The 14897-nt window shown below is 39.3% G+C and overlaps 1 protein-coding gene across 5 annotated transcripts in view; it reads right to left on the minus strand.

Annotated features, from left to right (window-relative positions):
• Positions 1 to 14897, minus strand: part of zfyve26 (zinc finger, FYVE domain containing 26) — a 30393-nt gene that overhangs the window by 10438 nt on the left and 5058 nt on the right. For 3 of the 5 annotated variants that reach the window (XM_058795550.1, XM_058795553.1, XM_058795548.1), the window contains exons 8-31: positions 14044 to 14132; positions 13603 to 13736; positions 13336 to 13527; positions 12253 to 12846; positions 11583 to 11753; positions 11355 to 11506; positions 10833 to 11076; positions 9934 to 10197; positions 9752 to 9862; positions 9483 to 9653; positions 8551 to 8787; positions 8351 to 8456; positions 7440 to 8275; positions 6228 to 6424; positions 5781 to 5885; positions 4657 to 4779; positions 4248 to 4421; positions 3230 to 3479; positions 2992 to 3084; positions 2698 to 2867; positions 2431 to 2564; positions 1316 to 1344; positions 1032 to 1168; positions 688 to 908 (exon numbers count right to left, since the gene is read on the minus strand). In XM_058795550.1, the coding sequence (XP_058651533.1) occupies positions 688 to 908; positions 1032 to 1168; positions 1316 to 1344; positions 2431 to 2564; positions 2698 to 2867; positions 2992 to 3084; positions 3230 to 3479; positions 4248 to 4421; positions 4657 to 4779; positions 5781 to 5885; positions 6228 to 6424; positions 7440 to 8275; positions 8351 to 8456; positions 8551 to 8787; positions 9483 to 9653; positions 9752 to 9862; positions 9934 to 10197; positions 10833 to 11076; positions 11355 to 11506; positions 11583 to 11753; positions 12253 to 12846; positions 13336 to 13527; positions 13603 to 13736; positions 14044 to 14132 (4934 nt within the window). The remainder of the gene's footprint in view (positions 1 to 687; positions 909 to 1031; positions 1169 to 1315; positions 1345 to 2430; positions 2565 to 2697; positions 2868 to 2991; positions 3085 to 3229; positions 3480 to 4247; positions 4422 to 4656; positions 4780 to 5780; positions 5886 to 6227; positions 6425 to 7439; positions 8276 to 8350; positions 8457 to 8550; positions 8788 to 9482; positions 9654 to 9751; positions 9863 to 9933; positions 10198 to 10832; positions 11077 to 11354; positions 11507 to 11582; positions 11754 to 12252; positions 12847 to 13335; positions 13528 to 13602; positions 13737 to 14043; positions 14133 to 14897) is intronic. The other 2 variants (XM_058795552.1, XM_058795551.1) reach the window with 2 other exon arrangements.

Genomic DNA, 14897 nt, shown 5'->3' on the forward strand with positions numbered 1-14897 from the left:
CTTGTGAAAAGATATCTTTCAGTTGGTCAAATAGCAAATAGTAAATAGTGGAGCTCTGCAGCCATCTAGTGGTAAAAATGATAATTTTTACTTTTGAAACTGCAATTTCCAAAATATGGACAACAATTTTACACTAAACCATGTCAAATGATCCATGTTATCCCCATGAATGAAAGTTAGAAATGTGGGTCTTTTATTAAGTGAAATTTACATAAAAGCTGTTTTTGTATAAAACCTATATAACAAATATTTTTAATTTATTTATATAAATTTAAAAAATATCATAAATCCTCCAAAACTACACAAATGTGGAGTAAAAACATTAATAAACAGAGTAAAATTACATTGGTTTAAAAAAAACCCAACTATCTTGCTACAAAATTACGTTTTGTTGCCTGGGGTCTCCAGAGACCCCAAAGACCATAAGTGCACAACCCAAAATGAAGACCGCACAAGGGTTAAAATATATTAAAACAGATCATTTAAATTGTAAAAATATTTCACAATATTACCGTTTTTCCTGTATTTTTGACCAAATAAATGCAGCGTGGGTAAGCATAAGAGACTTTGGAACATAACAGAATCAATTTTATTCTCGTCTCACTCACAGTTTATGCTTTTAAAATTAAAATACAGAAAAAAAGATTCTACATTCAGATTACACATGTAAAGGTATGTGTTTCTCACCTGTCACAGAGTGCAGGCTCATGGGAGCATCCTGCATTGACGAACATGAGCTTGGCACTGAACAGCAGCTGACACATCACATCTGTCAGCAGACGTGCATCCACCTCAGGATTGGTCAGTTTGCGGGAGAGTGAGCGACAGTGGCCAATCAGCTGCTGCCCGCAGGCTGCGTGATCGCTGTGTAGCGTCAGTATAGCGACACACAGGGATGCACTGGGTGCCTTTAACATAAAGAGAGAAAAACTTCAGGAAATATAAATGAGACAATATAAAAGAGATCGCATTTAAACCAATCCCTGTCAAACAAGCAATCCCTCAGCTCCATTGTGAGTAGAGAATCACACCTGCTCATAGTAGAACTCGTTCTTCAGCTGCTGGTTCTCTGCTGGGTTTGGACTCAGGCGGTACTGCTTTCGTGGAACCTCAGGCAGACTGAGAACCCCATTTAGGACTCCATCAACAGACGCAGGGCTGCCAGCTACTGAGAAAAATTTTGTTTACAATCTTGTAATCATCATCCGAGTAAAGGCACCAATATTTTGCTATACAACCAAAACAAAGAGATTTGTAAACCTCATGAGATAAATAGCTTGTGTGTGCGAGACATGAACCAAACAGAAAAGTTTACCTTCCCCCTGTTCAAGCTCCTCATCTGAACTGCAATAAACACAACATGAGAAATTCAAGGTACATAAGCAACCTAGATCAGGAAGAGAAGCATCAAATTTCCAGATGTGCAACAACTAGGAATCAATTATATATTCTGATTTCTCTTGATGGTTCTGGTTCCTTAGTGGTTCTTTTACTATATTTCACTAAAAGAAATACGCTACTGTTTAAATGTTTGGGGCCAGTAAGATTTTTTATGTTTTTGAAAGTCTCTTATGTTCACCAAGACTGCTTTAATTTGATCATAAACACGGCAAAACAACAGTAATATTTGGAAATATTATTACAATTTAAAAAACTGTTTTCTATTTTAATAGATTTTAAAATAAAATGTATTCTTGTGATGGCAAAGCTGAATTTTAAGCAGTCATTACGTCTTCAGTGTCACACGATCCCTCAGAAATTATTCTAATATGCTGATCAGAAAACATTTATAATTGTCAATTTTTAAAAACTACAGTTTAATATTTTTGTGGATTCTATATTCAAGATTCTTTGATGAACAACAATGCATCAATTTAATGCATCCTTGCTGAATAAATGTTCAAAATTCATTTCTTAAATCTTGCTGACCCCGAACTTTTTTGGTAAAAAAAAGTATAAAAAAAAAAAAGTAGTAGTAATACAATTCCATTTTCTCAAATAATGAGATGATTTAGATAATAATAAACATTATAAAACAATTCTTGTTTACACAGACTTTACAATGGCTTTTCAGTTTGTTCAAATGTGACACAAATACAATCAAATAATTCGCCTTAATCAACTATTATATAGAAATATCAAATGAACAAAAAAATTGGGAACCATTTGAACCCTCTACTCCGCTGTTCAGCACTTTAAAATCAAACAGCTGGTACAGTAACTAAACTGATTTAAGTCAAGCTGTATGTGTTTGATTCACTAAAACAAATCCGCTCATAAAAGTCATTCATCTGGGAATAATAATACTCTTGTACAATCAGTTCTTAGCTACCAACCATATTAACAACAAGTTCAATGACACAAAATCCCTATGACCACTTGTGCACTTATGAACTGTGCTTTTAAAAGGTGTTTGTGCATGTGTCTTACTCCATGTGGAAGAAGTTGTAGCACTGGTCACAAACTCTGACAGGCTCTTCAGAGCCCTCTACAACCATCTTCTTGCTGGAGCAGGAATGACACACCAGCCTGCCACAGCGTCTGCAGTGGTGTCGTCTGTTAAACTGACACAGGAGAAGATTTACGTTAAGACTCAAATTCTTAAAGAGAGGCCTAATAGAGAGCACAGCAGGAGCACATCCTATCACATAAGCTTAAATCACAGCCCATTTCACTCATACACTCTGCCTCTCTCACCATGGTGAATCTCTCCCTCTGGCAGACCATACAGATGTGCTGTTTGTGGTCTGGGATCCAGTCCTTGCGGTCAGGGGTTTTTTCCGGAGGGGTGAAAGGTGTGGCCAGCTGCCGGATCCTCTTCCCACTGGGGCGTCTCTCACTGAAGGGTGTATGCATGGGTGTGCTGCCTGAAGAAAGTGTGTGCAAACATGACTTATAAACTATAAGGTTTTTTTACCTTCCGGGTTGCATGCTAAATAGAATGTGGCTAAGAAAAAAAAGCATGGTCAGTAAAAGAGGTGTGGCTTATACCTGCTGATGGAGGAGGGGTGTGGCTTGGAGAAGAGGAGCCACTCTCCTGGGCTGGACACTGCAGAAATGCATCTTGTAGACTAATGACAGAGTCTGAGGCAGAAAGAGAGAGGAAGAGAAATAGAAAATAAGAATCGCAATATAATGATTTCAAACCTCTAATAACACTAACATTGACAGGAATGTTTGTTTTCAACAAACAATTCAGCTAAAGGACTGATCCACCATTCCAACTCACCAGAACGTGACCACTCTCTGGGTGCATAAGGAAAATCAAGAGCCTTCTGGGCGTAATCTGCCAGTAGGGTGTCAATGTGTTGGTTGGTGATGCCGGCGTCCTGAGTCGGCAGAAGGCTCCGTAGAGTGTTGATGGCAACAGTAGCCCAGTCTACCTTAAGATTCATCAGCAGCTGCTCCAGCATGAGAAGCGGATCAGACAGCAGGGAAAAATAGTCCTGACGAGATGCTTCCGGCAGAGTGAGCAGAACCTGCGACAGGTACACACACACCATGCTATTCTGTCACACGCACTTCTTGTTGCGCAGAGGTGGACAGTAACTAAGTACATTTACTTGAGTATTGTACTTAAGTACACTTTTTGAGTATCTGTACTTTACTTGAGTATTATTTTTTTCTGGAAACTTATGACTTTAACTTCACTACATTTGAAAGACAAATATTGTATTTTTCACTCCACTACATTTCTATCAAGGTCCTTGAAGTAGAAAGTCGTTACTATGTAGCAGCTTTGAAAGTCAGTGGGTGATTTTTTTCTTCTCTAAAACGTGAATGAATGGCTACACATAGATGTGTGCACACACTGTCAGAGCTGTGTGAGATCACTACCATCCCACTTTTGTGGGGGTGGGTAGGGGTGCTAATTTTTTTTTGTTTTGTTTTGTTTTTCCCCATAGGTTTTTAACATTCTAAAAGCTCTTTATTCCAAAGATACTACAAGCTAGTCAGTGTATTCCGTAGGTGTAATGCACTGTAAGTTGCTTCAGAGGTATTGCAATAATATAAGAGTGCATTGACATAAAAAAGGAAATTTACGTTTGGTACTTAAGTACTTTTAAAAGCAAGTACTTCTGTACTTTTACTTAAGTAAAAATCTTTCTTTACAACTTTTACTTGTAATGGAGTAATATTTGACCAGCAGTATCTGTAGTTTCACTCAAGTAATGGAGTTGTGTACTTTGTTCGCCTCTGTTGTTGCATCTGAATCAGTGTGTTATTTGATTAGGTCAAACAGTTACCTTAGAGCCAAGGTGAAGGGCATTGATGTGGCGCCTTCGCGCTGGGGACATCTGACTCTGGAAGTGTAGGGTGAGGTAGTCCGACAGGAAGTGGCAGGCAGCTAATCCAGGTCTTCGATCCAGGGCTCGCTCACTAACCTCCAAACCCACTGAATCAGAGAGAGCCTCCAAGAGCTGCATACAGAGATAAACACAGAGTCAAGCCTTTTTTTCTTATAGCGCTATTTGTTTGGAATAAGACTTACAAAGCAAAAAAGCCAGCTAGTCTATATCCATTTGCATGTGTATAATATGGAAGGCCTGTTTTGGGTTCAAGTCATGAAATTAATTTACAAACTAAAAGTTTGTCAGTTTGACACAGATACAATGGAAGCCAACAGAACACACAAAAACACACACACATACACACCTGGAAAGCATCTTCTGTGTGATTCTGTTCTAGGAGGTGTAGCAGGTGTTCGGTTTGCAGCTGCATTCGAGACTGATCGGAGACTGAATACAGCTGTACCCACTGGGTACACAACTCAAACTCCTAAAAACACACAAATTTATCCTTCACTATATATGCCTTTTTTCATTAAAATTGACTAAATGCTTTCAAAAATACAAAACACTTTATAAAAATTCACTCTGATATCTAATTTCCTTTGTTTCATGCTCTAGAAAACATTTTGGTCTACTGTGAACAGCTGCAGATACAGTGCAGTGTTGCCAAATCAAGGCAGCATAAAAGGTTTCGGGAAAAAAAAAAACCTCTCTCTCTTACACACAGAATGGCTGTTACCTGAATTCCCTCCCACGATGTCTAACCTCCAAGAAAATGCTTACTTTAGACAAATATACAGCAGGGCCACAGTATCTGGTAGCATTAGAGGTTATAGAAATCCGTTACCTCTGTCTCTTTCATTAAAAATTGCTTTTTTTCTCCAAATTCATTCTGGTGATGTTTCAACTCCCGTTTCGTACACATTTTGGTCTGACATGAACAGCTACAGATATATAGCAGGGTCAACAAATCTGACAAGGAAGATTACAGACTGCCAAAATCTATTACCCCTCTCTATTTCACACAGAATGGCTTTAATGCTACCCTCTAACCTCCTCTGTTTTATATGCTAGAAAGCATATAGAGCAAATCTGACAGGACAGCATTACAGATTACCAAAACCTGTTATCCCTCTCTATTTCACACAGAGCTGCTTTAACACTCCTCAAATTCACTCTGGTGATGTCTAATCTTCTCTGTTTCATGCTCTAGAAAGCATTTTGGTCTGATGTGAACAGCTACAGAAACACAGAGTGGTGAAAAGGGCTGATTGTTCCCATATTACTGGCACAGTCAAGTCAATACTACAAAATAATTCAGCACCAACTGGACATTTCAGTCACAGTAATGCAGCATCAATACATCCATTCAATTTATTCACTCATCATAAGAGAAAGCCATGTTTCCACTGCCATTTACAGTAGGTGTACACAAAAGTCAGTTGTACTATTTCAGTAATTGTTTTTCAAATCTTTCCATAGACTTACCCTGGCCTCCAGCATTAGACTGAATACAGATTCAGGATTCCTTGTAGACTCCTCCCTCAACTCCTGCCACGTCTCCCATGGCAATGGTGGCTGCAAACTCAGCATCTAAACGACAAAATTATGTCAACAGCAAACTACGGACATTACAGTTTATGTGTGCACAAAAACCGGCACTGATTGTAATCCAAAAACAACAGTAATTTCAGCCTCTGTCTGGAGCTTATAAAAACAGACAGAAGATGACATGGTACTGCAGGGTTTTTTTTTCTGTTAATACTTTCTGGCATGTTTATGCACATTAAAGTGTCTCAACATAAAGATATTATTTAAATTATGGGACCACAGTAATACATGTGCAAAAATACAAGCACACAGCAAAACAGAATTCCTTTTGCCAGTCAAATACTAATACAGTAAATAAGTAGAGCATTGCTGTGTCAGACTGACCCACTGGTACATGTCCAGCTCATGTTTCCTCTGCTGAAGCTGCTCTCGGAGTGGATCCTGTGTGTTCTGATCACTGAGACAGAATTGCAGCAGCTCTAAACACTGTTGTAAAGGCCAGCGGTCCAAACCCTGCAGAACCACACGTCCACGCAGCTCCCAGTCCCTTACACGAAACAACTGCTCCGCACTGCTGCATTCTTTACAAAGAGACATACACAAAGATATCTGTAAAACATTCTTAGTTATGGTCTTGTCAAGGAGTGTCTGAACTGTTTAATTATGACTATTTATGGGATACTTCTCCCAAAAACTTATTTTGTACTTTCAAGGATTTATTTATTTATTTACACAACATGCTATCAAATACCTCAACCGAATAAATGAAATCAATTGATTAAAATTAATTCTCTGTCTGAACAAGTATTAGCTATAAAATTAAATTGACAACAAATACAAAAGATGCTGTAAATAATGCACGATACCAATATAACCCTGTTTTAAATGACTGGCTAGTGCATATTTGAAATTACATATCTCTTTACTGTCTATTGTAACAGTAAAGTAATAATCACCTTTTCATGTTTCAGAAGTGTTTTTTTGTTTTTTTTTCCCAATCAAGAAAACTTCATATTACCAACGCATTAAAAGTCAGCATGAAATAGAAATTCGCTTTGGTGACATATTCCCCAATCTTTTAGTCCCCACTCCTTGAAGTGCCACACCCATATCTTAACATCCAATGAACAACTGACACCGAGTCAAGCTTCCGCCCTGTGTTTTCTTTTTTGATAATTAATTTCACTCAGATTTACATCACAGTACATAGAAGACAAGAAGAAAATGAAGAAATGCTCTGTTGTCACTCCCATTTCATTGCAACTTTACAAGAAAGTGAATAAAGATAATAGGCATAAAGAGAATAAAGAAATCTGACTGTTACTGGTCACTAAACTGTCTGCAGAGGTACAAAACCCAGGATAGAATAGAATAGAATAGAATAGAATAGAATAGAATAGAATAGAATAGAATAGAATAGAATAGAATAGAATAAGGGGGCTTTTTTTTAAGGGGGCCTTACAATTTAACATCCAAGATATGTAACTTTTGACTATTTTTTTTAAAACTCCAAGATATGTAACTTTTGATGGTAAAACTGGTAAATCCAAGGGTTAAAAACTGTACCAGACACTGTGTCACCCAGGTAAATCTTACCTTGCAGGGCAGTGCATGCCAGTAGTTTGTCCCGGAGTGCCCCCTCCTGACTGCAGGGTTGTGCATACAGCTCTAGGAGGTCTAAGGCTCTGTTCAGATCACCCATGTTTAGGGCTTGCTGGAAAGCCTCAGCAGCCATTGCTTGTCCCGCATTGCTCTGCAAGCCAGAAAACAACATTCCCACCACAGGCTTCCCACAGAGAGCTGCCCCAAGACCCTCATCTGCTTCCAACGAGACCCCTAGAACTGGCTCAGCCATGGTCCGTAGGTACATTCTCAGGATCGGGAAGTTTTTAAGCAGGGATTCCCCTTCCTTTGAGATCTGGTCTCCATCCAAAACCACTTCTTTACGCCCAGATCCGCGAAAATAGCCTGACCAGCCAGAGGAGGTTGCTCGGGTCACGCCACCCCGACTGACACTGAGGCAAGCCAGGGCGGCGACGAGGGGGGAACGGGACTTCAGGAAAGACAGCGCAGATGGAGTGAGGAGAAAAGAAGAAGGAGGGCATGAAGATGGTGAGGGCGGGGAGGTGGAGAGACTGGTGGATGTAGCAGACATGTCCTCCACAGAGACCTCAGACTCAGAACTGGGGTCAGAGGTTGTGGCAGGGTCAGAGAGGTCAAGGGAAGGGGCGCACTCCTGAGCATACTGCTGGAGAATTGAGGCAATGCTGGCTGGGCAGAACGCCCCACTGCTAAACCCTGCAATTCTCGGCTGCCCCTGAGAAAAGGTCACAGTCCTAGAATCCCAGAGAGGGAGAGTTTCACAGCAGCGCTGAACTACAACCTGTTGCACACTCAAACGCAGCCGCTCCTGCTGCAGGAGAGACAAAACCCTGCAAAAAGAGACATATGACTGATATGTACATTTGTAAAATGCAGCACTTTAAGAAAGACAGATCCTTATTTACCTGTCAGGTGACACCTGTCTGTCAAACAGCAGGAGAGAGAGAAGCTGGGTAGGCGACTGAAGCAACAGTAAAAGAGGATTTCCGAGTTTCACTTCCGTGGACTGATCTAAGATCAGATCACAAATATCAGACTCCAAGCTCTTAAAACTTTAAAGATTCCAGTCAACAGAATTATTGAAATAGCATGTCTATAATCTAACCTTCTGACCATAGACTGCGCACCAGTACTGAAGCCAACACATTGACATAATCAAGGAAGTTGCGTATGTAATCTGGCCTGCCAGGGGTGCTGTCAGGCTCAAAGGGGCAGAGCTGGTCTAGATACTGTAGGAGTTGTTTCATAGCAGTCCGCACTGGGTGGGAATCGAGTTCAGACTGCTTAAGACCAGCCTGTTCAGCCAGCGCCGTCAGGAGAGAGCTCCCCGCCAGGCCATCTACTACAGGGGAATAGAAGACGCCAAAATTAATAACATAAATTACATTTTAAAGGGGTCAGGCCACAGAAAATGGACAAACCTTGGAATGAGAGTATTTGTTGTAATATAGCATGTTTTTGCATCAAGAATTAAAAAAGTCCCTCCGAAGTCAATCCAAACCATTTAATGAATATAAGCTGCAAAAACATTTTTCAGTGAATTATAATTATGACAAGGTTTTAAGAATTGAAATTATGACATCAAAATTAAATATGAAATGCCATAACCGATTCCTACATTTTATCTGTTTTGACTATTAATTTTTCTTATTTCATAATTTCAACTTTTTGTAGTGATTGACAAACAGTGTTGTGATGACTGTTTCTCTCAATTTTGAATTTGTAAATGGGCTTCCATTAAAATCAGCCAATGAGAATCAACAGAAAAAGAATAATATTTATATATATATGGTTCAGTAATAAAAAGACTACTGGACCAAATTTAAGTGGATTTAAAATTTGGCCCCTTATAATTTATAAGGCCCCCTTAAATGTCTGTAAACTGCAGAGCACCGAATAAAAAAAAACATCAACAATGACATAATTTACTTATCATCACCAATGTTTTAGACAAGAAAGAATTCTAGAAAGAAAACAAATCGACTAATATGTGCTGAAATGAGCACAAAGACAATGCCAAGCTCACTTTGCTAATACCTGAGGTGTTGGTGGCAGAGGTCAGGGTTTGAAGTGTGACCTCTAGGCGCTGATTCAGGTTTAGCCGGGAAGCAATACTCTCCTCTGTTAATGTTGAATGACAAGACAGCAGCACTTCCTGTGCACTACAGCCAAAGGGACTGTAGACAGCATTCTCCTCTCCATTACAGTCTAGAGTAGAAAGATGTTAAAATAAAGAGGTTATGTAAAGTAAAACAAAAATATAAGTGAGCATGCAACTGTAAAAAAAATAAAAAAAATAGTTTTACTTGTTCCTTTGCTGGTGGAGGTTCTATTAAGGACCTTGCTGATTTGTTGCAGTACTGAAGGGAAGCCTCTAATACCACTGGTGTGAAGAACCTTTGGATCTACTCGCATACCTGCAGTAGGCAAAATAAGTCAGGACTCAGCAATAAAGATGGCCTAATAAAGTTGCTTGATGCAAACTCACCTCTGGCCTCCAGAAGGCTGCTAAGTCTTCTTTCGGCAGTCTCGAGCAGCTGCCTTGAAGTTTTCCACAGTGTACACTGACAGCAAGAGAGGTCAAAGGCCGCCACAGCTGCAGGGCTCAACTCTTCCAGCAGGGGTTGCACGAGGTCTGGGGAGTCTACAGAGAGCTGGGAGAGCCAGTAATTGTCCTCTAGACAGGGTATCGGCCGGCTCGAGGTACTGAGTAAACGTTCGGCCACATCAGAGATAGAATAAAAGGCCATGCCTGAAAAAAGAAAGACAGCAAGTAGGTCTATAGATATCAGTAATCCACAAAAATGTGACACACTTTATTCTTTTATGGGTTAGCATGCATGTCTGAAGATATATTTTTACCCCCCCCAAAAAAATCATTCTTATTTTGTGAAAAAAAAAACTGTAAACTTTTTATTGACATTTTGGTAACACTTTACAATAAGGTTCATTAGATAACGAACTAAGAATGAACACTACTTCTACAGCATTTATTAATCTTAGTTCATGTTAATTTCAGCGTTTACTAATGCATTATTAAAATCACAAGTTGTGTTTGTTAACATTAGTTAATGCACTGTGAACTAACATGAATAAACAATGAACGACTGTATTTTCATTAACTAACATGAACAAAGATGAACAAATAGTGTAATAAATGCATTGTTCATTCTTTGTTCATGTTAGTTAATACATTAACTAATGTTAACAAATGACACCTTATTGTAAAGTGTTACCGACATTTTTTAACTCGGCATCATCAATTTTTTTTTTTTTTTTTTTTGTAAAACAGCTGAATTGTTTTTCAGGCTGCACTTAGTGCTATATAAAAACAATCCAAGTCTATGGCATGTCCTCTTTAGATAGGTAAATATGTTTGTGCAATACCTGCGGCTGCGGCGCTCCCAATGCTTTTAAGTGTTAATCTGCTGCTGCTGCCCATTCTGGTCCTGCCCGCTGGAGCAACACCCACTGTGCCTAGACCCTCTGAAGACGAGGATGAAGAAGAAAGTGACTGGCTCTCTATCTTCTGCTCCACCTGAGCCAGCTCAGTCAGGACCTCCCGGTACCGATCCATAAAGACCAGTTCACCTGCACACTCAGAATTCTCCAAGCCATACATCGCAATCACCTAATAAACACACATAACACAAACACATGCCATTAAAGAAGCCCAAACGGATGGATCTGAACCAGCAATGGCTAAAGAGGTCCACACCAAATAAATCAGTGCAGAAAATGCTAAAAATGTTTCCCAGATTCCTCTGGTTATTCCTCTGCTAATATGCTGTCTGTACCCTTGATGATAGAAAGGGGTAGTAATATGTCAACATACAGTGACTTCATCATCACTTGAATGATATCATCTCTGGGGTTTTATGGTAAAAAAAAAAAGACATCATATCTCACCTGCTGGGCCTCTATGTAGTTGCCTCTGCGTATGCAGGCGATGAGGAGAGACTCAGGTGGGGAGAGCATCGCAGGAATCAGCCAGTTGTGGGGTCCACCACACGGACACACTTCACTCCCGCGGCACACAGCCCCAGCACACACCCCACCATCTGCAGAACAAGCAATGATCAATGTGAGTGTTTAGCCAGGATGTGGGACGAAGTTTTAGTAGGTGTGTACACTGACCTGAGGTGCTGGTGCTGACCTCCCCATTCTGTCGTTCAGATGAGGCTTGACGTTCAGAGCGGTGCCGATGGTTTCTTCTCTTCCTCCGAACACCTGAACTGCTGCTGCCACTGCCCTGGCGTTTCAGGGGAAGTGCCGGACTGGGGAGTGGAGATGGGAGGTACAAGCCATCTATAAACAAACACACACACACACATACATTAATGGAGTGTTTTACTGTTCACAAATTTGGGGTTAGTAAGATTTTTATTTGATTAAAAATACTATAAAATATTATATTATTATTACTACAATTTAAAATAACAGTTTTCTAGAATGTAATTTATTCCTGCAATGGCAAAGCTGAATTTTCAGCAGCCATTACTGCAGTATTCAGTGTCACATGATCCTTCTGAAATCATTGTAATATGCTGATTGGGTGCTTAAGAAACATTTATTATTATTGACAGTTGTGCTGCTTAATATTTTTGTGGAAGCTGTCATACTTTTTTAGGATCTTTGATAAATAGAAAGTTTTGTAACATTATAAATATCTTTACTGTCACTTTTGATAATTTTTATGTATCCTTGCTGAAAAAAAAAAAAAAATGACCCCAAACTTTTGAATGGTAGTATATTTATATTAAACCCTTGCAACATGGATATCAAAATACTACATCACATTTCTCACCATTGCCATTGTCATGGTTGCTAGTAACAATCTGCAATCTCCACTGGGCTTCTGCCGTGTATTTAGACAATCTCTGTAACCGGGCGCTGAATGTTTCCACTGTAACAGAACATCCTAGACTCTCTGCCAACTCCACATCGGCCGCAAGCGCCCTGCCATCCTCCTGCCCGACCCCACACACACCCTCCAAGCCCTCCTTCACCAGCCGCAGAATCCCCTCCATAACACTCAAATCCACCAGAAACCCCCGACACCCTGACATCAGGTGACCCAGCTCAGGGTTCATCTGATCAAAATCTCTACTTTGGATCTCTTCTCTCAATTCCTCCATCTTTCCATCTTCCTTTTCTGCACTTAAGATGCTCTCAGCCTTGCTCATACTTATAGCACTGTTTGGTTTCATTTCCTCTGTGTTTGTGTCTGGTTGGGTTTCTGTGGCAGTGCTGATCTGATCTGATTGTGGGCTGAAGTCAGAGTCAGAAAGGAAGAGGAGGGAGAAAATGTTCTCCAAGAGTTCCAAACGGAATAATGCCGGAACAGCTTCCAGGTACAGCTGACATTCTGATAGGTAGTGCTGGAATAGATCAGAGCATCCTGGGAAGAGTAAAGAATGAAAGGTAAACTATGTTATCACATTTATTTAAACTTTGCCATACACATTTACAGGAAAAGTTTCCCTTGTAAAAAGGGGTACCATGCTACAGTGATGTATACAATGGTGATGTAATTATTACCAAATTCATGGCATCACTATGGCATTTAGCAAATTATCAAAACCATTAAAAAAATATAACGCTATGGTGCCTGTTTGTTACTGCATTAAAAAATTTTTAAATTAATGCAATAAAAATACAAAAATAAATTATACACAAGTAAAAAGGTGGGACACACCTATTCGATCTTTATTTTCACTATTTTCCACATTTTAGAACAATGAATTCATCAAAACTATGAAATAGGAATAGGAAATACTAGATGATGATATTTTTGCTCGCTTATTGTGACATTTAAATGAAAGGATCATGTTAAATTCACTCAAAAAGTTTTTAACTAGTTTATTATCAAGATCAGCAGCACTGTCACCTTCGGTTGGCTCCTCCCCCTGACCCGCCTCTGTCTGCTGCTGATGCAGTGGCTCACAGTCCAGGCAGCCGGTGTGCATGTGTGCGTTCAAACAGATGGCATAGAGGGCATACTTCATGGCACAGAAGCCTCGAAACAGAGTGATGTTTCGCTGGACAGAGCTGCTGGGTGAGTCCACTAATGAAGGATCTTCTACAAATGTAGAACAAAGATTTAAAGTTTCTGCAGATCTGTGTGAATTCAAATGTACCCCGCTGTGTCTTATACCTGTTCTTTGCAGCAGTTCCAGAACTCTGTGTTCCTCATATTTGGCGAGGGGTGTCAGGGAGTACAGCACATACAGGGCAGAGTGATGGTCCAGCATGTGTAAGTGACTCAGCAAGGCATCATGGGATATCTCTCTGTACAAGTATGCATACCAGTAAATAAACAAACATATACACCACTACCATTCAAAAGTCTGGGGATTGTAAGATTTTTTTTGCCATCACAAGAATACATAAAATTAAAACAGAAAACAGTTATTTTAAATGGTAATAATATTTGTACAATGCTTTTTACTGTATTTTTGATCAAATAAATGCAGCTTTGGTGAGCACAAGACTTCATGGTAGGTTATAATATAATAATAATATATATAATATATATTCATTAGGTTAAATCAACCTTTTCACAAAAAAGAAAGCATACAACTGTGTTTTAACTCACGGGTTGTTCTGGTTGCACCATTCCAGCACACCAAGTTGAGAGGACAGAGTGCAGGCTAACTCACTCAATACTGAATCATTTGTCTGGGGCTACAGAGAGATAGAGATAAAGAAAGAAAGTAGTCATTTATTCATTTACATTCACACTTACTAATGTGGAATTTTATGTTATATATATATATATGTATGTATGTGTGTATATATACATATGTATATACACACACGATCTACAAAAATTGGGTCAACTCTGGCCCACAGCTTTAAAATGGGGACAAAAGATCACTTTTCTTCGGAATGTCATCTACTATATCTAATAGACTCAAGCTAATTAAGGCGTACACCTCATGAGTGTTTCATAAGCAAACATGTCACATTTTAGAAATGCTCAAGTCAAGATCACACCTTAGCTGGAGGGGATTTTTTAACTAAATATGGACTTCAAAAATTAGACTGTTCACACTGAACATTAACTATACTGAGCATGCATGGCCCCTATTAGACAACAAAAAAAACTTTCTTGTAACATTAGGTTTATTATATAAAATCTTTCAGTAATTGAAAGTCTATTATTTAAAAACACAAAAATGGCTAAATCTACCTGAAATTGCCATTTCCAGACTATCTATCCACGGTGATTTTTGACAATGTTATGTTTACAAAGTACTGGGTTGATAATACAACAAATGCTTTGTTGGTGTTTATTGTATAGCTGGTTATAGGCCAACATTTCTGTACAACTATAACCAATCTATTATTTTTAAGCACCTAAAAAAAAAAGTCTTGGTGAGTCATTCTTGACTAGAATAAGCTGCAGAGGGGATGTGACTTTGTACTGACAGTCATAGACTGTATTTG

The sequence above is a fragment of the Onychostoma macrolepis genome, chromosome 13, assembly GCF_012432095.1.
Source record: "Onychostoma macrolepis isolate SWU-2019 chromosome 13, ASM1243209v1, whole genome shotgun sequence".
Lineage (NCBI taxonomy): Eukaryota > Metazoa > Chordata > Actinopteri > Cypriniformes > Cyprinidae > Onychostoma > Onychostoma macrolepis.